The sequence below is a fragment of the Equus przewalskii genome, chromosome 12 (assembly GCF_037783145.1).
Source record: "Equus przewalskii isolate Varuska chromosome 12, EquPr2, whole genome shotgun sequence".
Taxonomy (NCBI): domain Eukaryota; kingdom Metazoa; phylum Chordata; class Mammalia; order Perissodactyla; family Equidae; genus Equus; species Equus przewalskii.
The window spans coordinates 9207341-9228727 of NC_091842.1; the positions used below are offsets into that span (position 1 = coordinate 9207341).

The window sequence follows — 21387 nt, forward strand, 5'->3', positions numbered from 1 at the left end:
ACTTAATTCTGCTCTCCCTGTAAAGCCTAGCCCTCTGTGCAGCCGCTCTCCCCAACTCGGTCCTGACACCTGACAGCTCTCAGCTAAGCAGATGCTCTTATCGACAGAAGGAGAAGGGGCCCAACAAAGGGAAGAGGCTTACACAGGGTCACGCAGCAGAATTAAGTCTGTCTTGGAGGAGAATTCAGGGTGCTGATACCCCATCTATGGCAGCAACTCTGCAGCACATCAGGATGGGAGCAAATTTCTCCTGGGGATGCTCACTCCCAGAGTGAGAGAATGAGCCTTGCGAGCATCCGATTCTAGGAAGTAGTACAAAGCAGTGGTGGGAGAGAACTGGCTTTTATTGGAGGAGCAGAGTGTGGCAGTAGGTGGAGGTCAAAGTGCACGGGATCAGGGGCTCCTGGGCTCCGTGGGGGAGGTGGCATAAGGCCAGGCTGGATGAAGGTGAGGTGAGTAGAGGTGCCACACCACAGCTTGCCCTGTGCTCCTCAAACAGCTGCACAGAGCCTTCATGTAGAGTGCGTGATAGTGGTCAACTTCCTCCTCACTGGGGTGGAGGCGCTGGGGAGGCCCACTGCAGGACAGGATGACACAGGTGAGGCGAGAGGCCTCTGCTGCCCACACAGGGGGCGGTAGCCTTCTTCCCTGGAGAGGGGCGCTCACCCACAGTGGTGATGGGCACGGCAAAGGGTAGCAGGCCCCAGGAGGTGGCCGAGAAGAGACCACGGCCCCAGAAGACGAGGGAGCAAAGCCCAGGAGCTTCTTGAAGGTGATCTGGCACAGATGCTGCCAGGAGCCTGTGGCAAAAGTCTTAAGACTGAAGATACCATTCTCCCCAAAGGAGTATACAGACACCAGGGCGGCCCTGGGAAGGGGAGGCAGAAGAGAAGAGGGTGGTCAGGCCAGCGGTCCCCGGAGTGCCCCAAGACAGGAGCCTCAGACGGCGGCCACTTCCTCCCCACACCCTGTGATGCCTTGCCCCAAGGCCTTTGGAAGCAAATGAAGATGGCAACAAAGAAAGATCTGGAAGGAGGGACTCACATTTCCGAGAAACACTTGTGAACTGGGCCTTCATCTATATATTTGTGCCTATGTCACAGGCAAACAAACAAGTCCAGGCTCTTGCCTTTGAGAGAGCAGCAGAAAGGGATTCGACCCCAGACCCCAGGGCTTCTGAGCCCAGGGGTCCTACTGTTTGAATTCCAGCCCTGCCTCTCTCTGGGGGAGGAAGCTGGTGAGATGGGCACACTGGGCACAGGTAAGCACTCAAGCGCTGACGTGAGTGCTGTCCAGGTGCAGGGCACAGTGCACGGGCTCCGGGGACACACAGTCCCACCTACAGGGACCTGATGTCTAGGGACTGAGAGGGTGGCCCCCAGACACACCGTGATGTTCTGACCATGAGGAGCGGCCCCAGGACAGGCACCCACACCCCACTCACCCGTGCCTCAGTGCCAGGTGCAAGAAGCCTTTCTGCTCCTGGAGAGTGAGGTGGTGCTCCCCAGGGACCATGGACAGGCACTCATGGGCACCCCCGACAATGATAACCACAGCCTGCCCCAGCTGGGGCTGGGACAGAATGAAGTCCAGGCCCTGGTGGTTCCCAGGACACATTCCTGCTGGCTCAAGGAGGTGGGGAGCAGTCACCACCTCCTCCGTGGCTCCCTGGCCCCTCACCCAACCCTTTAGCACAGGAAGAGTGAGCCCCACATCCCATTCCTTCCAACCCCCCTCGCCCTGTGCCCATGTCAGTGTGCCCTGCAGTGCTTCTCCCATTGAGGACACAGGGCACTTGCTCCAAGTTACTCACTGATGCCCAGTGTGAGCCTGGCCAATGTTCAAGCCAGGTGCCTGCCCTGGGGGGTGAGTGGGTGGCACTCTGGCCAGGGATCCCCTCCTCGCACTCAGCTCAAGGCTCACCAAGGGACATGATGTAGCCATGATAGACTGGGAGGCGGAAGAGGCTGTCCAGGGTGGCTGTCCAGGGCCGATGCCCAGGAAGCCGCTGGGAGAAGCCATTGCTCTCGGTGAGGAAATTACAGAAGATCCCGGTGCACATGATCCCATGTGGGTGAGCGCCCAGCACGTAGTTCCGGTTAGGGGGCAGCTCCACTGTTTTCACCAGCTTCGGAGTGTTGGGTAGGATAAAGGGGAGGAGGCATAGAAGCTAAGACATCAGCCGAAAAGAACTGACCTCCCCCCCAACAGATTTCAGAGTTCAAGGTCCTAGGAGGAGGTCAAGGGCACAGGGGACCCCCTCTTGAACACCACTCTGCCCCTGCCCCATGGCCTGAGCTTAGGCAGCAGGGGCTCAGGCTCCATCACAGGGAGAGGCAAATAGGTGGGGGAAGTGGGGGACAGGGAGGAAGCAGAGTCCCTCTGGAGGGTGACCTGTCTCCTTGATAGGAGAATAGTCACTTAGGTGTTTCCAAAAGGTCTGCTTTCTCATCCACTCGGAAGGCCTTCCACCTTGGGGCAGAGAGACAAGCATGGAGGAACCCCCAGAGGCGCCAGATTGCCATCTCCCACTTCCGGCAGGGCCTCCTTCCATGGCTCACCTTGGCTGGGTGTGTCCCAGCCCAGGAAGAGCCCTACCAAATAGAGAACAGAGAGCCACCAGAGAGACGTGAAGAGGACAAGAAGGGAAAAGAGAGGGACTGGGCGAAAGAAGAGAAAGAAAAATGAATTCCCTTTGGAAACTCAGTCATTCTAGCCAACAGCTCTTGTCCTCCAGCCTCACTGGTGGGATCATCCCACGGCCTCCCAGCCTGACCTCTGGCCCTCTCCACCTCCCTTTGCCCTCAGACATCCAGGCAAGTAGGGTTCCAGCCCCCACTTCTTCCCTTGCGGCCCCCAGGCACCCATGCCTCTCCCCTCCTCTCACCCACAAAGAGCAAAACGAATACGTGTTGGTAGGTGCGCACTGCTTCCAGCCACTGCTTCTGCAGGGTATTCATGGTGGAGGAGGGCGGAGGGCGTGGAGATCCCGCTCCAGAGCTCCCCTCGTCAGGAAGGGCTCCAGGACTCGGAGGACGAACAATGGTGGTTTGGGGCCAAGCCCTTGGGGCATCCTGGGATTGGGTGTGTGCTGGGGTGTGGATGGCAAGATGCTTGGATCTGGAGCCCCAGACGCTTCCAGGCTTCCTCTCAGACTGATCTGTGAACTTCGTGCTCGGTGGGTCTGGACCCGCCCCTGGGCGGGGAAGGGGTGTGCAAGGGAGGTGTGGTAACCGAATTGACCTGGGGGAAGGGACTCAGAAGAATCGGGAGAGCGCACCAACTGGGTCCCAGCTGCTGGCGGGGGCCAGAAGCCCAACGGAGGCCGTCTAATCTCCAGTGCGGCCGCGTAGGCCCCTGCCCGCACGCTCCGCGTCTGTTGGCAGGTCTCCGGGAGTGTCAAGACCTTCCCGAGCCCCCGCCAGGCCCTGCAGCGCGCCCAGCCGTCCCCCGCCGCGCACAAACACGCAAACACACAAACACCGCGGGGCTGTTCCCACCTTTAATTTCACCCTTCCTCCCGAGGGCCTCGCGGGGCTCGGGGACGGCCAGGGCGGCGGGGGCGCCTACGTGAGGACCAGGTGCCCGTGGGCGGGAACGCCGTGGCGCGCCTTGCGCTCTGCGAACAACCATCGGAGCTGCTCCACGGAGAGCTCAGGCAGCGCGTCCGCCTGCGCCCGGTCAGGCTGTGGGCTTCGCGGCACCGGGATCGGGGTCCCCACTGTGGGCGGAACGGGAGGCGAGAGGGGGTCCTCGGGATCCCCCGCCGGACCCCTTCCCTCCCTCCGGCGGCGATCGTCCAGGCCAGAGCTCAGGGCTGGGGCAGCGGCCATAGGCCAGCCCGGGGGGCGAGGCTGGCGTCGCCGACGCGCGGCCGACAACCAGGATTTCAGACCGCAACCAGGGACCTCCACCGCCCGGCGCGGGGAGCCGGCGGGCCGGGGAGCAGATGGGGCAGAAGCCGGGGCTCACCGAAGGCGTGGATGGGCGCGCCGCAGGGGGAGGAGGCCCAGGGGCCGTGGAACAGCGGCAGGGCCACGCTCAGCAGCGGCTGCAGAGCTTTCTGCGCCCTCGGCACCCACGAGCCTAGCGGGCTCGCCAGCTGCTGGAAGAGCTCGTTCTCCCCGAAAGAGAAGACAGGTACCAGGGAGGCCCTGGGGAGCAGGGCTGCACCTGACTCTGGGCCCTGGGGCGCGCCGTGCTCCTGCCTCCACGGCTGCCCGGGAGTGCCCTGTCTGGCCACCGGCGCTTCTCATCGATGTTCCAGCGCTAATTGGACAAAACCCTTCAGATTCTGGATCCGCAAGCTCAGCGCTCCGGGTTTTGCCTCCAGGGGCCCTCTCATGGCCAGGACAACGGCCTGGCCTGGCCATCACTCCCCTCCCCATCCGCTGGCCGTGACAACAGATGGGAGGCTCTGGCCTTGTCCAGGGCACCAAACGTGGGGGGAGGGTAGAGGCTGGGAGGCCTGATGCCCAGATCTTGAAGAGAAGAGGGAGGAGGGCATGGGGAAAGTCGAGCTGGGACCAGGTGACCCCAGACTGGAGGAGGGCAGGTGGGAGGTGACAGCGGAGAGTGGGAGTCCTGAGCCGGGCCACCCCTCCTCACCACCACACATGGTGTAGTCCTGGAAGGGAGGGAAGTGGAAGCAACAGGGCAGCATGAGCAGGTGCTGCCGGGGGCAGGAGAAGCCCGTGGGCCCAGTGCAGAAGTTGCCCAAGGCCCTGACATCCAGAAGCCAGTGAGGGTGGAAGCCGAAGAGGTTGCTGCTGGAGGGGTCCGACTCTGTGGTTTAACCAGCCGGGGGACAGAGGGTGCACCCCCCACACGGCGGGTGAGATTGGATTTTGGGGGATGACAGTCCCAAGAGTCTCTTCGGAAGCCCTGCTCCCACCCCACACACCGTTCCTGGATGCCCTGGGTGCCCTCACGGAGATGGGGAGGGAGTCACAGAAACGTCTCCAGATTGCCCAGTTGCGGACCCAGGCAGAGCAGCGGCCTCCTGGCCACGGCGCATCCCTGTCTCCATAGAGCCAGACCACATAGAGGACTGCTGGGACACAGGCCTGGCCTAGGAGTGCAAGGAGCAAAGTGGCCATGCACACCTGGGCCGAAGCAGGGTGGAACTCAGGACTCAGACATTTAAGTGCCAGGTTCTCACTTTGCCACTCCGGCTTCCATGGCTCCAGGCCCTTCTGACCCACCTACTTCCTGCTCACTCCTTCAAGGACCCCACCCGGAGATCCCAGCCCTGCCTCCCTCTCTCATGGGGAAGCTGAGCGCCAGGGGCAGGGGTCCGGCGGGCTCAGGGACTCACCGAGCCCCAAGAAGGAGAAGACCCATTGCAGGACACCAAACCCTTGGAGGCCCCGGTAGAGGAGGCTGGAGGAGGTTGGCATTCCATAGCAGGAGTCACACAGGAGCTGCTAGGATGCTTAAGGACACCTGTTTTGGCCCAGTCCACAGGCCCTGACCCCTGGCCCCACCCCCTTTTCTGCCCCCTTTGCTGACCTGCACCCTGGGCCCTCGAGCGCCCCGGCCAGGAAGGATTAACCACTACCTGAGCTGCAGGGCTATGACCAGTAAAACCAAACGGGAGTGACCAGGGGTGTGGCCAACAAGCTGGGCTAGCAGAGGTCTGGGAAAGTGGGTGCTTGCCGGCGTGGTGTGTACCATTAACGGCAGGGCTCCCCCTGGGTCATCCAGGTTTGGCCCTTGAGGAGGAGACGACCTGCAGGATTTATTCCCTAAGGAGCAGCTTCGGCCTCTGTGGGGAGATGCTCCACCGGGGAGTCCTTTGCGGGAAAGGCTAAGGAGTGGGGAACCCCTTAAGAGAGAGCCCAGGGGGCTGTGGGCAGTCCTCACCACCCCCACGGCCCTCCCCAACACTGACCAGAGGCCTGTGGAGCTGGCACCTTTTCTGGGTCAGGGGACATCACTTCTTTTAGGGAAATCTGTAACACACTCATCAGGAGCCTCTGTCACATGCTCTCCCAGCTTAAAATACTTTCCCTCCGTCACAGTGATTCTCTGATTAAGGTCCCCCCCCACCGTCCCAGCTGGAGGCAACAAGAAGAGTGGTACTGTGCTCATCGCTGCAACCCTTGTGATGGGAGATGCTCTGGAAATGAATGCTGGACCCACAGGAGACAGGATAAGCCAGCTTCCAAGGCCCAGCCCCTACTGCTCAGGCTGGCACACCCTTTCTGTCCCCGTCCCCTGCCTCACTCTCCTGCAGCTTCCCTATCTGGGGAGCTTGCCAAGAGGCGTTTTCTCCCGTCCCTGCTCAGCCCGCTTCCATCCACAGGCTGTGCAGATGAGGGTGGTGGAGGCTGGGGTGAGATCCTCAGAGAGATGCTCAGTCCACATGGAAAGGTGATGCAACCAGCCCCACCCCCCAGGAAGGAAGGCTTCACAGAGTTTGGGCAGGAGGATGGAAGAAGGGGATTCTAGCTGTGGATGGCAAGTGAGCTGTCAGAGGCAGGAAACGTCCCAGGACAGATGAATGGCTTCTACAAGGGAACAGTTGGGAGATAAATTCAGGAAGGAAGGCTGGTGCAAGGATGGGAGAGACCAAGCTAAAGGAACATGGCCTGCTGTCCCCAGGGCGCCCTGAGGGATATGGGGAAGGGCTTGATGGTCCCCTGGAGGCTGGAGGCAAGACCAGCTCCCAGGAGGTCTCTTCTTTTTCAAGGCTGTTGCACATTCCCCTCTTCCAGGAAGCCTTCTTAGGATGACCCTCCAGGCCTTCCCCTTTCCTGATCCTGCCTAACTGAAAGCTCAGGTCTAAGAAGCTGCAGGAAGGCTCCAGCCTGGCTTCCCTCATTGGAGCACAAGCTCCAGGGGGCCGTCCTGGCCCAGCACTGTCCCTGGAGCCCGCTCAGTGCCACGCCCCTGCCCCCTTTCATGCCACCAAGTGATGGGAGAGTCAGGGAGAAGCGTGTGGCATGGGGCGGGGGTGGGCTTCCCTCCGAGCCCGACCGGGGAAGTCCTCCTTTTGGTCTGGCCCTTCTTAGGCACTTCCCCCAGCTCAGGCAATAAACGGGAGTGAGAAATGGGACCCCGGCGGCTTCCAGGTCCCCACCCTGCTCAAACAGTCTGCTGCTACCCTTCCGTCTTCTCCTTTTCTTTGGCGTAACCCCAGGTCTCCCCTCTACCCCAGGGGGCATGGGGGATACAGGGTCCGTAAGTGGATGAAACGCAATAAATGGACTCAAGAGTTACAAATCCTCCTTTATTGAGAGGGAGGCTGAGACACAATAATTTATCCCGTGGGGAACCCCCAGAAGCCCTCTCCCCATGGACCCTTGGGGGCTGAGGGGAGGGCCAAGGGGGCTCCAGGAGCTTCCTGAGAGGGCCGTGTGGTGGGGGGTGAGGAGACACATTCAGTCCCAGGCACAGCGAACAGACACTCAGGAAGCGAGGAGCCGGACTGACACCCTCCCGGGAGGGGGTGCAAGAAGGCACATTGGCAGGGGCGTTTGGCAGAGTGGTTGAGTGTCAGGGGTCAACAAAGGACACCATGATGTAGCGAGTGCCCCGAGTAGTGGGCAGCCCCTCATGGTAGTGGGTGAGCCGGCCAGGGTGCAGGAGCCCCCAGCCCTTCCGCGGTGACGAGACCACGCAGTCATAGCGCAGGAAGCGGCAGCCACCTCCCTGGGGAGTGGGGAAGGGAACAGGAGTGGAGTGTGAGCAGACATGGGGCAGGTCGGCCGGAGGGATAAGGGAGAGGTGGATTCAGGGTTGGGGGTGCTTAGGGGATCGGCAGATGGGGAGATGCATGGGGAAGGGGAGGCAGCCAGCCAGAAGGGTCCAGGAGACAATACCCACCAAGTAACAGGGACGGTGAAGAGGGCAGGCAAGGGGCAGAGGGCAACTGAGCGGGGTGAGTAGGGGGGTAGGGGGCAGGACACACGGTCACGGGTGAAGTGTGAGAGTGTGTGCGCATGTGTGTAGGGGCCCCCTGAAGTGGAGGGCGGGAGGGCTCACCTCATAATCCAGGCCCTTGTGGTTGAGGGCAACATTGAGGGTGAAGGTGGATGAGTCGTGATGCGGCCGCAGAGAGGGCTGCTCATCCGGCCGGTAGCGGACTACAAAGTTCATCACTGCCCGCGTCTGTGGGGACACAAGAGAAGAGGCTGGAGGGATGGCCGTGAGGTCCAGAGGGCCTTCTAAGGAGGTGACAGCCCCTGTCCAGGGACGGGGAGGGGCTGCAGGGGCCAAGCAGGCTCCCCCCAAGGCTGCTGTCCTGCAGCATCTCTTTCCGTGGGGCCCCAAATGCTACAGGGGCCAAAAAGTGCCGTGTGGAGCCTTCCAGCCGTGACCGGGGTGTGTGGAGGGGGAGGAGGCGGGGGGCAGGCTCACCTTCGTATGATAGCCTGGGAACAGGCTCTCGGTCATGGGCCCCACGTATGTCCTCAGCAGCTGCAGCCACTGGTCCTCAAAGCCCACCTGCTTCATGTGGATGTCCACGGTGGGCACGTTCTCGTAGCCTCCAGCCAGCCTTGAGTCCTGTGGGCAGTGGGCGCTGAGCCCCTGACACGGCAGTGCCAGCCTCCCCCCTCCCCTTGCTCCAGGCCTTAAAGCTGCGTTCCCTCAGTCTAGAAGTGTCGACCACTTCGTAGCTTGACCCACTCGTACTAGCTTAAGTCTCGCCTCTTCTGTGAAGCCCCTCGGTCCCTCTCGGCTGGGCCAAGGGCCCCTCCTGTGGCCCCTGCAGCACCTGGCTGCCCATCACAGGCCCTAGAAGCTGGGCTGCTGCTACTGACAGCAGCAGATGAGCAGAGCTCAGCTGCACATGTCCTCAGTACACCTGCACCCCCTAGGTCAGTGGGTGGCATCTGGGAACTGCCCAGTAAGTACTTCTTGAATGAATGAATGAATGAATGAATACAGTTGTGCCCCCTGTGGGCCCCTCCCCCTTGGGGATGCCTGTCTGCTTCCAGTCTCCTGACTGTATTTCCTTCCATCAGACCCAGCCCCACCCTCCTCTGGGGGCCCTCCCTCCTCCCCGCGCCCACCCTCTCACCTCATGCCGGCCTCCTGACCACTGGCCATAATGCTCCATCTCCTCCACCAGCTCATCGCACATCTGGTCTGACAGCAGAGGGAACCAGTACACGTCCGGGCACGGCTGAGGACAGGGCGGGGGAAGATCAATAGGGCTGGGTGGCGCTTGAGGAAGAGCGCAGCAGGGGGAAAGCAGGGAGCAGAAAGGGAAGCCAGGAGATGAGAGAAGCTGGGGGCATGGGGATCTGAGCGGGGACTGGGCCAGGGGAGGCGGGGCCACACAAGCTGGGAGTGGCGCTGAGGGCACAAATGACAGGAGGGTCCTGGAGCCCCAGGTTCTGGGACAGTGGTGCTCAAACTTCTTTACAAAAATGTCATTTTGCCTGTAACATGGATATACCCAACAGCTGAGAAAGGATCACTGATCAACGCCGGGGTGAGGCCGGAAGGCCTGGCTGCTCAGCCTTTGCCTCACCTCGCCTGAACAGAAAACCCTAAGGCACCCAGGGGAAGTCGGTTTGAAATCCACTGATCTGGGCAGTGGACTCAAGGGCAATGGCCATCGGGTGGGCAGGGGTCCGGCGCGGGGCTCACCTGTTCCACGAGTCCCTTCCCTTCCAGGGCCCGGCTGTAGTTCTCGTGAATGTACTGCTCCTTCCAGTCCTGGGGAGGGTAAGGGGAGCGCAGGGTGATGACGCCCTCCTCGCTCCTTCTGGTCCCACCCAGGAAGCCCCATCCCCGGACATCCCCCTCCTCAGGCAGGAGCAGATCCGCACACGGGGAAGCGAGTGTGCGTGTGAGTGTGAGCGCATGTCCTCCTTTAGTGAAGGGCGGGGCACATGCATCCTCTGAGCGAGGGTGCCCCTACTCACCAGGGGGTTGTCAAAGATCTGCCAGAGGTCGGGGTGCAGGTGGTCTGTGTCGTACCGGGAAGTGGCCAGGAGGCGGCCAAATTCGTGCCGATTGCTGAGGTGGAGGAAGATGCCCTGGAGTGGGGGGAGGGTGTGAGACGGAGACACGAAGTGGCTGCCTCCCAGCATCAGGCCCCCAGGCCCCACACCCCGGACAACTGCCCCGCTCACCTGGTCCCGCAGGCTCTTACAGAAGGCCATGTCCGGGTCAGTGTCGCTGCTAGAGAACACCTCCTTCTGGGGCAGCTCTGTCCTCAGGGTCTCCCCACGGATCACATATGCCTGGGATATGTAGGGCACGTTCCACACGCCCCTGGAGGCACCCACACTAGGGTCAGCTAGGTGGGGAGCCCCCCCACAATTCTGCCCAGTTCATCCTGGGAGCCTCTTCCCTCAGGGCACCCCACTCTCTGACCCGGAAGGTCCTCTTCCCTTCTCTTGTCAAGCACCTCTGGCCACAACCCTCTCATGTCCTGCTCCACCGTCAGTCCCCACCCCATAGCTGTGGCAAGTCTGACTGGTGGCCACACTAGACCCCTGAGACTGGGGCCTGGGGATAGGGGGCAGGCATGTGCGTGGGCCCAGGTCAGAAGCGGGGGGAGGGGGGCTGCCGCCCCAGCAGGGCTTACACTCGCTTCCGCTGCACCAGCTCCACGTAGTCCTCGGAGCGCGCGTAGTACTCGTCGGGGCTCAGGGCTCCCCAGAAGTTGGACCACAGCTTCCCGTGGCGGGAGAGCATGGGCGCGATCACCTTCCTGTGGACAGGCGGAGGTGAGCGCCGGGCAGAGGCGAGCCCACGCCCAGGGAAGGAGGTGGGGACTCTTTGGGGGCCCTCCGGTCGAGCCAAGCAAGCAACCTGTTCTCCTCAATGAGGATGCGCAGGGTCTGAGGGTTGGTGATGACGGCGTCGGCGTCCAGGCTGAAGTAGAATTCACACTTGGGGTCTTGCCGACAACTGTCCCTGGAGGTGACAGACCAACGGACGGATGAGCTGAAATGGGAGCAGGTTGCGGGGAAGAGAGGACTGTAGGGTGGGGGAACTCCTCCACCCGCCGAGGAGAAAAGTGGGCAGATGCACCAGAAAGAGGAAAGGAGGGCAACTCGAAGGAGTGCAGGGTGGGGAGCTTCCGCCTTGGGACCCCTAGGTCCTCCCTGTGTGAGCGGGACAACGGAGGGCCAGCACGTGTGCTGGCTGGGAGGGCACTCGTGTGGAGGCCAAGGAAAGGCTGGACGCCGAGTGGAGAGGGAAGGCGGGCGCAGTGGGAGGCGGGCACCCCCCTTCACTCCCACCTGTCCTCCCCATCCTCACTCACATGGCCATGTCCCTGGCCTCGCCTGGGGTCAGGGCCTCCTCTGGCCCCACCAACTTCACAGCTGAGAAGTGGTCCTGGAGCTGGGGCCAAGAGTCCGCAATGTGGGGCTCATGGTACACCTCCTGGAGATGGGGGGAGGTACAGGGGGACTGAGAGGGCAGAAGAGATGGCGCCTGAGGGGCAGGAGCAGGGCAGGTGGTGAGTGGAAAGGTAGGAAGGAGTCGGGTCGGGGGCGGGAGTTCTGACCAGGGCAGTGGCCCTGGGGAGGGCCCACAAGGGACGGGCTGCCAGGGTGTCTCACATTGTTATGCAGGAAAAGGGCGACCCTGTCCGGGGGGTAGTCCAGGAGCAGCAGCCGCTGCAGGAAGCGGGGCAGGAACGGGGTAGGTTGCTCTACAAACACAGCCAGAAGCACCCGGGGGGGAGGCTGGAAGAGAAGACACGACAGGGCTCAGAGGAAAGCCTGGGCGCCCCACCTGGTCTGCCCTCCACACTCTGCCAGGTTTGGGGCCCCCAGGAGCTTTGTCCCCTCACTGTTCCCCAGCTTGGTCTCCCCATCCCCGTTGCTTCAGTGCGCTCTCCTGCCCCACCCTGGAACCCCTCCTCACCTGCCCCCCCGGGAGTGTCCTCCGGTCCAGGTCGCAGTACCCACAACCTCCCTCGGGAGTCCAGCCTTTGGGAACGTAGTTTCCCAGGTAATTCAGCTGGAGCTGTTGGGAGAGATGGTGAGAAGCCGTGGGGGGCAGAGGAGGTGAGGAGGGCCGGGGGTGAGGGAGGTCAGGAAGACAGGCAAGGGACACTGAACCTCTCCCAGCACCTCCACTGCTGGGGCCGGGAGGATCAACTGCTTAGAAGGGCTGGAGGGGCTGGGCCAGGGGCCGTGGGGCTAGGACTGACTGGGGCAGAGGCTGGGGCCAAGGGTGTGGGCCATTGGGCACCTTAGTGGGACCGTTCCCATGGACCACAACAGGAAGCGTGTCGTAGGCCACATTCCGGATACGCACACGATTCCGATCAAACTTTAAAACCACCTCATCTGGGGAAGAAAAGCCAGGCTTTAGACTCCCTTTCTTTTGAAGCTGCCAAGCAACACGTGCTTCTAGATATCAGGGGAAGCCAGTTTCTCTAGAGGACGAGGGACCGTGGCTCTGTGGGGGGAAGGGATGGGCTACCCTCTCTCTGAGGGGACAGACCAGGCAGCTGTCCCCTGGGGGGAGCTCCACCCCACCACCTATATGACCCGGGCAAGTCACTAGCCCCTCAGAGAGGCAGTTTCCTCATTTGTAACAGGTGGAAAAACAGAGACCCTCCTTTTGTAGGGCTGTTGTGTTAAAAGAAATCACAGAAGCACAGCCCTGGTCCAGCTTCGACGCTGTATAGTCATGCGTTCCTTAACGAGGATGCGTTCTGAGAAGTGCACGGTTACGTGATTTCATCGTTGTGCAAACATCACAGCGTGTCCTTACACAAACCTAGATGGGATAGCCTACCACACACCTAGGCTACATGGTACTGATCTTATGGGACCTCCGTCGTATATGCAGTCCGTCGTAGACTAAAACATCGTTATGCGGCACGTGACTGTACGTATTCAATAAATGTTAGATATGAAGACTGCTGAGTTTATTACTACTAGCACAGTGCAACTTACTCTATCAGCCATGCAGATGTGTAATGAATTCAACGCAAAGGTGAGTTAAAGCCCACCTCAGTTCCCCCAGGAGCCCCTCCTAAATTCAGGACCCCCAGCAGCAGAGGCCTCTCTCACCGCCCCGCCCCCGCACCCCCATTGCCCTCTCCTCACCTAAAGCCCCATTGAGGTTCTGAAAGATCCGGGATTTATGATCCAGATTAAGGCTGAGTTTCTCCTGGATGGGATGAGATGGAGCAGTTAATTAAAGAAGGGGTAGGACATCACCTCGCACTCTTCCATCGTCCCCAAAGCCCTTTATGCCTTCTCTCCCATGCAGCCTGAGGCCCGCCCTCCCTCCTCCGCCCCTCTCCACCCTCAGTCCTGGGTCCAGGTAGAGTCGAGTATAGAACAGCTGATCATCATCATCATCCTTGTACTTCCACTGGCGGACGATTTGGTGGATAGTGGGGGCGAAGCCAATGAACCCTGTGGGGGGAGGAGAGGTGCGCAGTCCAAGACTCCCAGGGTCCCACCCACCGGTTCCCACTTCCTCTCCAGCCCTCAGGCACCTGGAACGCTCCCTGCCCCGCCACTCTTGGCCCCTCTGCCTTGGGCACTCTGCCACTCACCACCAGAGTTGAGGAAGCGCTTCCCTGTGCCCACCTCAGGGTACTGCTCTGCCAGCCCCCACTCGGGCCAGCAGAAGCTCTCCGCAGAGAAGAGCAGGCGGCTGCCACTCTGGACGAACTTCTTCAGCAGCTCCGACGGGCTGCCAGCCAGAATCACATCGTAGCTGGGCGAGGAAGGGGAGGATGAACAGGACAGCCATGAGGGACCTCAGTATCCTCACCCCCGCCTTCTGCACGCCCCTCCCCTCTCCCCCCAGCCCCTTTACCTGTCCACAAACATGATGACCATATCCTCCCGGTCTGCATATTTCTCCATTTCTTTCTTTAGCCACCTGACCTTCTGTCCTCCACCAACCGTTCGGGCCACATCACCCCCTCGCCAATCCTCTCCCAGGCCTAGGGTCTACGGGGGAGACCCGCCATGCCAGGGAGGGGCTTAGCCGGTCAGGCCCTCCTGACCAGGCTCACCGTGGGGCCCCAGGCATCCAGCCCTTAGCCCACTCTTCCTGCTGTAACCCCCGCCGCAGCCCCTCCCCCCCCCACCCCCGCCCAGGGCCCAAGAGGACGTCCTGCTCCTCACCCGCACAGTGTAGTTGAAGAACTCTGCTGACCGCAGGAAACGCCGGTATCCCTCCGTCTCGGCTGTGGCCACAGTGATCACCAGCAGCTTCTCTGTCACCAGCAGAGAATTGGCATTCGGGACCCGCTCGCCCAGCTCTCTGCCCCACGCACTCAGCTCACTGCAGGCCCCTTCCCCTCCCTGACTCTGCTCCTGTCCCTTTCCTCTTTTTTCCCATTCCCTCCTAAACTCTTCTCACCCAGAGAAACTTCGACCCCGTTGAGAACCGGATGGGAGTGACACCCAGGAATTCGGGGTCAGCAAGCACGAGGAGGCTGGAAACTTCGTTCAGGGTGGGGAGTGGGCGAGGGGCCACGTGATTCGGCCCCTAGGAGCGCGCCGGCCGTGGGAGAGGAGGGCCGCCCCTTCGAGGCCCCGACCCCCTGCGGGCCGGACCGGCGGACACGTCAGCCCGGCGCCCACTCGGCCCTCCCGCGCCCTCCTGGGGTCTCACCTGGGTTGACGGGGTCGCTGCCCCGGGGACGGTCGGAGGCCGAGGCCGCAGGAGGCGGCGGCAGCAGCAGCAGCAGCAGCAGGAGCAGCAACAGGAGCCGGGGTCCCGCGCCCGAGGAGGCCATGGCGCGAGGCGGGCCAAGACGGCACCCGGCCGGCACTGCTCCGGCTGCGTGCCTGGATCCCAACTCCGGAGCGGGGCTCTGGGAAAGGGGGCCGGGGCTGCCGTGCGGCCGGCTGCGAGGAGGAGCAGGGCAGGGGCTCCGCCCTGGAAAAAAGGCGTAGCCAGAGGCTACAGAAAACTCTAGATGCCGGCGCCCCAGACAAGGCGAGGATTGTCCCGGGGCGCGGGCGCGCGGAGCGAGCGGAGGGGACGCCCGGCCGGACGCGGGGGAGGGGCGGGGCGGGGGCTCGGGCTGGCGATCAGGCGCCGAGGACTTTGGTCAGAGCCAGCCGGGCCCACTGGCCGCCTGACACATGAGGAAACTGCAACCCGGGGAGGGGAAGTGGCCCCTAGTGGGTCCGGCAGGACTCGGAGGCGGGTCTTTGCCGCAGCCCGGCCCAGAGCGGCTGGGCGGAAGACAGGAGAGCGAGGCGGCGGCAGCGGAGCCGGGATGAGTGGAGGAGCGGGCGGCGGGAGGGGGAGGGCCGAGGGGTCTGCGGCCCCAGGGGCAGCCTGGGGTTGAGGTTTCGGCAGGGGCTCGCCGGGGACGCCTCGGATTGCCCGCTCAAGCCTGCCCACTTTCTTTGGTAGTCCGGCCCATCATTTCTGCTGCCCCGGGGAGAAGCTCCAGGGGCTGCCTTTGTGAAGATGGCTTTTTCAGAATGCCCAAAGGAAAATGACATTTCTCGAAAGACCACTGGCATCACCTCTTTAAAATAACCCATTTCGGGAGTCCTGCAAAGTACACCACCACACTGAGGCCGGAAGTAGTTTTGCCCCTATTAAATATGGCGGAAAGCTTTCTCGTCTCCAAGGGAACATCACAGAAGGAATCAAAGCCGTAGGACTATTCTGCGCACGCGCAAAAAGTACACGCTGCCGGAAGTGATGGTGCCCCTACCAAAGCGGGAGGTTTAGCACGCGTGCGCAAAAAGGCTCTTCCGTCAGCTGTATTGTGGATAATGGTGGAGAAGAAAACCTCGGGTACGTGAGCCCCTGACGCTTGGCCCCCTTCCTGCTCCCAAATCCGAACCTGGCCTAGGATTTCCTCACCCTGTTATTAGTCTCAAATCTCTTTCCCGGCCCTCGGGTTCTGGCGTCGAGGCAGCCCCCTGAGACCATGCATCCGTTCACCCTTTATTGGAGCCTGCTCCAAGCCGGGCGCTGGGGATAGAGAAAGGAAAAAGATCATTATTATCTAATAACTGGCTTTCTGGGAGGGGGACAGACACGCATACCCAGACATTGCATTTCAGAGTGATGCGTGCTGTGGCAGAGGGATGCAAAGCGCCAGGGCGCAGGAAGGAGTGGCGTCAGGGAAGCTTCTGGCTTTGGGGAACCCAGCTTCTGGGAAGGAAGGGCCCGGGAAGGCTTGGCGGGGAAGAAAACTCTTGGATTGAGTCTTGAAAGTTGAGTTATGGTTTCGCTCTGTGCAGGTGCGCGGGAACTCCTTCCCGGCAGCGGGAGCCGCACGTGCAAAGGCAGGAAAGCAAGAAAAAGCAAGTCGCTTAGGAAGCCAAGTTCACAGTTCGGGGTTTGCAGAGCAATAGTAAGAGAGGCTGGAGGGCTGGGGAACAGTACACTTGAAAGGCGTTGTATACACTGCCGGAGAGTTTGAACTTGATGGAGAGGGCAGTGGAGAGCCACCATGGGCTTTTAAGGCAGAGGAGTGACGGAAACAAATTTATCTTTTAGAAAGGCAGTTCTGGCTGTGCCGAGGATGGATTGGACGGACTAGAGCCGCGCTGTCCAATAGAACTTTCTGGGATAATAGGAATGTTCTTAATTAGCACTGTTCAGTATGGCACCCATTACCCACAAGTGGCTACTGAGCACTTGAAATGTAGCTAGTGTGACCCAGGAACAGAATTTAAAATTTTATTTAATCTGAACTGATTACATGTAAAGTTAAACTTAAATAACCACATGCGACTGGTGGCTGCTTTGTTGTGTAGCACAGGTCTAGAGGTTGGAAGGCCAGTTAGGAAGCTGTTGAACAGTCCACATAAAAACAGATGCGGGTCGGAACACTCTGCCTGAGTGGTTTGTAATCCATCCAGTCTGTCACTCCTTAAAACCCCGCAGTGGGGCTCCCCCCTCACCGTGAAATCCCCCGATCCAAATTCCGTTAGATACTTAAAGGTAAGACTCCTAATGGTCTGCCTGACTTCATATCCCCCACCCCCACCCCACTCACACACACTCACACATGCCTTATCTCCCAGCCATAGAGGACTTCTTTCAACGTATTGGAGGCACCACAGTCTCCCATCCAGGCCATCTCTCAGGCTGGTCCCAAGGCCTGAGACACCCTCCCCTCTCCCCCACCAGGCTAACCTGTATTCCTCAGTCAGGCCCTAACCTAGACCAACTTTCCTCTGGGAAATCTTCCTGACTGCCCAGATTAGGTGTCTGTGTCATGTGCTCTGTAGCATTTTGCGCTTCCCTGTGCTTGCTGGCTTGATCAGGTGTGTTGCCCACCAGGCTGTCGGCTCTGGTTGTGTTCCCAGCACTGAGGGCACTGCCAGGCACCAGAAAGGGAGGCAGTGTGGTGCAGTGAGCACGAGCATGGATTTTGATGCTCAGCAGTTCTGGGTTTGAATTCTGACCCAGCTACTTACCAGCTATGTGAACTTTAGACACATTCTTACCCTCTGAACTTCAGTAGGCGGGATGATAATGATACTTATCTCGTGGGGTTGTTGTGGAGGTTAAAAGACTCTACTTATGCAAAGAGCTTGGTATAGTGCCTGGCTCAGAGTACACACCCAGTATTAGCTACTGGCGCTAATGCTATTATTATGGTTATAAGCACTCAATAAATATTTGTCTAATGAATAAAGAGATATCTTCTGTAGAATTATCAGAACCCCGTGAACAGCTGATATGGTAATGAAGAGAGGTTTGATATAACTCATAGATTTCTGGTTTGGATGTCTGCATAGAAGGTTCCATTCACTTAAAGAGAGTCTACAGGAGGAGAAGCAGAATTGGACGGGAAGAGTTTTAATTTTGAGTTGATGGGGTCAGTAGGTGATTTCCTGCAGTTGAACAGCCAGTTCTGGAGCTCAGGAGAAGGCTCTGGATTGAGAGCATCACTTTCAGAGTCATTGGCTTGTGGGTCATAGTTAGAGCGTTTGTGTTTGGATTAGAAATCCTGGGAAGAGCGTATAGACTGGGAAAGACAACAGGGACAGCCATCTCCTTAGAGCAGAGAGAGTAGCCAAGATGGGAGGCTGAGAAGCGTAGCGAGAGAAGGAAAACTTGGAGTCATGTCAAGGAAGTAAGTGAATGTCCTCTTTCCATCCAAGGGAGATAGTCAACACAGGCTCAGGATGTAGAGAACTCAAGTCAAAGGAGGATTCTAGAAATGCACACTGGGTTTGGGCTTAGGAGGCATTGGTATCCTGAGCGTAAGTGGTTCCTATTGAATAGGAGTTGGTTCACTGGGGTTGAGGAGCAGACAGGAGGTGAGGAAATGAAACATCTCATGGACCACCCTCTCAAGGAGTAGCTGTAAAGTTGGGTAGACATGTGAGAGTTTAGCAGGTTTTTGCATTGAAGGGAAAGTACCAGTTGAGGAGAAGGGGTTGAAGATGCAAGAGGGAGGAGAAGACTCGAGCTAGAGGTGAAGGGTTGGGTTTAGCAGTGGGACTTGGTGGGGAGGTGGCTGCCCATGCAATTATGTTTGAGGGTGGGCTGAAGGATAAGCATCTGCATGTGGGTGGCCTGTTTCCTTTGAGGCGAGAAATGAGATTGCTGAGCCTGAAGACCAAGTATATTACGGTCCCAGTGGAGCCTGGAAGCAGTGAGTGTACAGTGGTTGGTATGGTTGTGTGATTTCTGCCAGCAGTGGGAGGTCTCCAGGATGCATTTCATTGGCTGGGTCTGGGGTTGCGAGGAAAGGCTGGGGCCAAAGGACTTGAGAACAGGCGTGAATGACTGAAATGGCAGTCTTAACTGAGAAGGACGCAAACCAGAGGAGCTGATACAGATATAGGAGCCAAGGACTTGGTGAGTAGGATGGGATGAGAGAGCTGAGGCTCCCCACCCTCTGGACATCTTGCACACCCTGCCCGCAGTCCAGGCCGCCCCAGCTCCTCTCCTCTGTGCCCGCCATAACTTTGCTGGCCCCGCCCATCTAGTTCGCTCCCAGGACCCTGGACAGCGGCGGGTGCTGGACCGCGCGGCCCGGCAGCGCCGCATCAACAGGCAGCTTGAGGCCTTGGAGAATGACAACTTCCAGGACGACCCCCACGCAGGACTCCCCCAGCTCGGCAAGAGGCTGCCTCAGTTTGATGATGATGCAGACACCGGTGAGGCAGTGGAGGAGGAAAGAGGGGCCGGGGAGACAGGCTGAAGGAAGGGGGAAGGGTCTGCCCAGGTCAGGGTTGTAGAAGGACATCGAGCTGGGGGCAAATGACCCAGGAACTCCTCGGGCTCTGCCAGGGACTGGCTCCTGTGACTGCGAGCCAGCCGCTTGCCCCTTGCTATGCCTCAGTTTCCTCTCATGTATGTAGAATAAAGAAGATGGAGCAGATGAGCTCTAAGATCCTTTCCAGCTCTGACATCAAAGCTCTGGTTTAAGGAGTTTGGAGATATAGGAAGGCTGGGATTGGAGAAGGGGGGGAGGGGAAAGGATGGTAGAGAGAGGCCGACTCAGAAGCCAGATGAGTATGTGGGCAGGGAATGGACACGTGGGGATTGGGAAGGACAGGACAGAGAAAGATGGTGTCTTTCTTGGCACATGCCAAGTGACCGATTGCTGTTGACCTCTAGGAAAGAAAAAGAAGAAAACTCGAGGTGATCATTTTAAACTTCGTTTCCGAAAAAACTTTCAGGCCTTGCTGGAGGAGCAGGTGAGAGACGAGCTGGCTGGGGAGGACCCCAAAGGGAAGGGATGAGCCCGCAGAGGTCCTGTCTTCAGCGGGTGTCTGCTACCTGGGTGAGCGGAGGCATCATGGGGCCTGCCCTGTTGTCTCTGCAGAACCTGAGCGTGGCCGAGGGCCCCAACTACCTGACAGCCTGTGCAGGGCCCCCATCCCGTCCCCAGCGTCCCTTCTGTGCTGTCTGCGGCTTCCCCTCCCCTTACACCTGTGTCAGCTGTGGCGCCCGGTACTGCACTGTGCGCTGTCTGGGCACCCACCAGGAGACCAGGTGAGCTTGGAACCTCCCCTGGGTCCACACCCTCTCGCTCCTAGCCCCACAGCCTCCCAAACCCCTCTCCTCCTCCTGGGCTTCCTCTGCCTGCAGGTGCCTGAAGTGGACTGTGTGAGCCTGAGCATCCTCAGAGGAAGGCCCTGCGTGCGTGACCCCGGCTTTGGAGAGGGCCTCAGCAAAAGGAGAGGTGCTCCTCCTGGACCAAGAGAGGAGCCGTTCACTTGCCCAACCAAGCAAGTCTTATCCTTTAGGGAAGACTAGTCTCACTCCAGGGGACTGTGGCAGGGAAGTGGGCCGAGCCCTCACAGTGCTGTTGTAATAAAAGGTCTCATGCAAGGAGGAGCCACCTGTCTGGTCACATGATGTTTTGGGGGCAATGGGCCGCTTGTCTCTCCTACTCACTGCTCTGTGTCTTGTCCTCCTACCTGTCAATCACCACTCCCACCGTCTGCCTCTCTTGGGCCCTGACCGTGACAGAGTTTGTCCCATTATCCTGCCATCCCCACGTCTCTTGGCTGCTGCTTTATGTCACCTTTTTGGTTATTGATTTAGTCATTAGTTTTTGCTTTTTGTTTCTCTAGTTCCTCTGAGCATCTTTAGGGTACAGCCAGGTCCCAGGACTGGTGACAGGGAAGTGGAGTGAGGGTTGGGGACAGGGATGCAGAATGATCCTTCGTCCTCTGGTACTTAACCAGACAGGAGAGCTCAGCCTTGTCCTTGGTGCCGCCTGGCTGAAGGATGACTTGTCCGTAGGAAGCTCTCGTTATCAGGGGCCGTGGTACCTGAGCAGCAGAGAAGCCCCGGAAATTTCTGGGCAGCATGGGGGAAGTGGTGGTATGGAGGCTCCTGATCTTGGTGGCCCTGGATGCTGCAGCTCTTGTGTGGTGCTGGAGCCCCTTCCATCCACGCCTTCTCTAAGGGGATTGCAAGCTGTAAGCTCGGAAGCTCCTTGGAGCTGCTGTCATTGGGCCAGTACCGTGTTGAGCAGATGACCTCAAGAAGATATTAATGAGATGCAGCCAAGTCAGGGTTAGGAACCTCTTCGGCTCTCTCCCCACCTTTGGGGACTTTCCTGGGGCTGGCCCAAATGTTTCCCCCGTCTTCCTAAGGAACTGCTTGCCCTTTCTCTGGAGACTTGCGGTTGGGCAAGTGGTGTTGGTGACAGCTTTGTGTTGAGTGGTGGTGAGGACAGGGTTAAGAGACAGTCCTAAGTGTGATGGTTTTAAAGATGGCTGTAAATTTTTTGACCATCCTTCCATCAAAAGTTCCCCTTCCCCTGGGATCTGGGCAGCCTTATGACTGCTTCGACCAGTAGGCAGTGGCAGAAGTGAGAGCATGTGACATTTAAGGCTAGGTCGTAAAAGGCAGCGCAGCTTCTGCCTGGTCCTGAGAACACTTGCTTTTGGTGCCCTCAGCCATCATGTGAGAAACCCACCATCCGGAAGCCGCTACACTGTGAGGCAGCCCCGGCTGCAGGGGGAGGCCACGTGCAGGTGC

General features: G+C 59.5%; 3 protein-coding genes and 1 long non-coding RNA gene across 6 annotated transcripts; 2 read left to right on the top strand and 2 right to left on the bottom strand.

Annotated features, from left to right (window-relative positions):
* Positions 1-302: 302 nt before the first annotated feature.
* On the bottom strand, positions 303-5399 carry MOGAT3 (monoacylglycerol O-acyltransferase 3). Its single transcript, XM_070568932.1, is given in 15 exon segments — positions 303-466; positions 469-504; positions 507-572; positions 649-744; positions 747-868; positions 1445-1622; positions 1924-2131; positions 2405-2472; positions 2562-2660; positions 2888-3243; positions 3571-3721; positions 3973-4120; positions 4423-4481; positions 4609-4785; positions 5318-5399. Coding segments are annotated over 15 exon segments (2010 nt in total).
* A 1821-nt stretch (positions 5400-7220) lies between these two features.
* PLOD3 (procollagen-lysine,2-oxoglutarate 5-dioxygenase 3) lies at positions 7221-15044 on the bottom strand. Of its 3 annotated transcripts, none has more exons than XM_070566352.1 (19): positions 14569-15044; positions 14076-14167; positions 13762-13898; positions 13496-13659; positions 13240-13352; positions 13038-13101; positions 12172-12269; positions 11842-11943; positions 11535-11660; positions 11234-11355; positions 10777-10881; positions 10550-10675; positions 10092-10233; positions 9882-9995; positions 9604-9672; positions 9029-9133; positions 8365-8511; positions 7990-8115; positions 7221-7656 (listed from the first exon to the last, which is right to left on the bottom strand). In XM_070566352.1, the coding sequence occupies exons 1-19, from the start codon at positions 14690-14692 to the stop codon at positions 7501-7503; spliced, it is 2232 nt and encodes a 743-aa protein (XP_070422453.1). In that variant the 5' UTR covers positions 14693-15044; the 3' UTR covers positions 7221-7500. The 3 variants fall into 3 exon arrangements, with proteins under 3 accessions (XP_070422453.1, XP_070422452.1, XP_070422451.1); XM_070566351.1 differs by having other exon boundaries at positions 10777-10911; XM_070566350.1 differs by having other exon boundaries at positions 9882-10233.
* On the top strand, positions 15029-20232 carry ZNHIT1 (zinc finger HIT-type containing 1). The gene is made up of 5 exons (XM_008543527.2): positions 15029-15714; positions 18876-19046; positions 19510-19589; positions 19718-19887; positions 19984-20232. Exons 1-5 carry the CDS (start codon positions 15693-15695, stop codon positions 20003-20005), a joined length of 465 nt encoding a protein of 154 aa, XP_008541749.2. The 5' UTR covers positions 15029-15692; the 3' UTR covers positions 20006-20232.
* On the top strand, positions 16173-18745 carry LOC139074710 (uncharacterized). The gene is made up of 2 exons (XR_011524375.1): positions 16173-16279; positions 18581-18745. It is a non-coding gene; the product is annotated as an uncharacterized lncRNA (long non-coding RNA).
* Positions 20233-21387: the final 1155 nt, after the last annotated feature.

What these genes read in the sequence shown, in the direction of transcription:
- PLOD3 (XM_070566350.1), bottom strand. Translation starts at nt 14,692, where the DNA reads ATGGCCTCCTCGGGCGCGGGACCCCGGCTCCTGTTGCTGCTCCTGCTG. An exon ending in GTCATCATGTTTGTGGACAG is followed by an intron (nt 13,660 to 13,761) that starts GTAAAGGGGCTG and finishes TTCCTCGCCCAG; the next exon opens with CTACGATGTGATTCTGGCTG. An exon ending in ATCCTCATTGAGGAGAACAG is followed by an intron (nt 10,676 to 10,776) that starts GTTGCTTGCTTG and finishes GCCTGTCCACAG; the next exon opens with GAAGGTGATCGCGCCCATGC.
- ZNHIT1 (XM_008543527.2), top strand. Translation starts at nt 15,693, where the DNA reads ATGGTGGAGAAGAAAACCTCGG. An exon ending in AGGCCTTGCTGGAGGAGCAG is followed by an intron (nt 19,590 to 19,717) that starts GTGAGAGACGAG and finishes TTGTCTCTGCAG; the next exon opens with AACCTGAGCGTGGCCGAGGG. An exon ending in GGCACCCACCAGGAGACCAG is followed by an intron (nt 19,888 to 19,983) that starts GTGAGCTTGGAA and finishes CTCTGCCTGCAG; the next exon opens with GTGCCTGAAGTGGACTGTGT.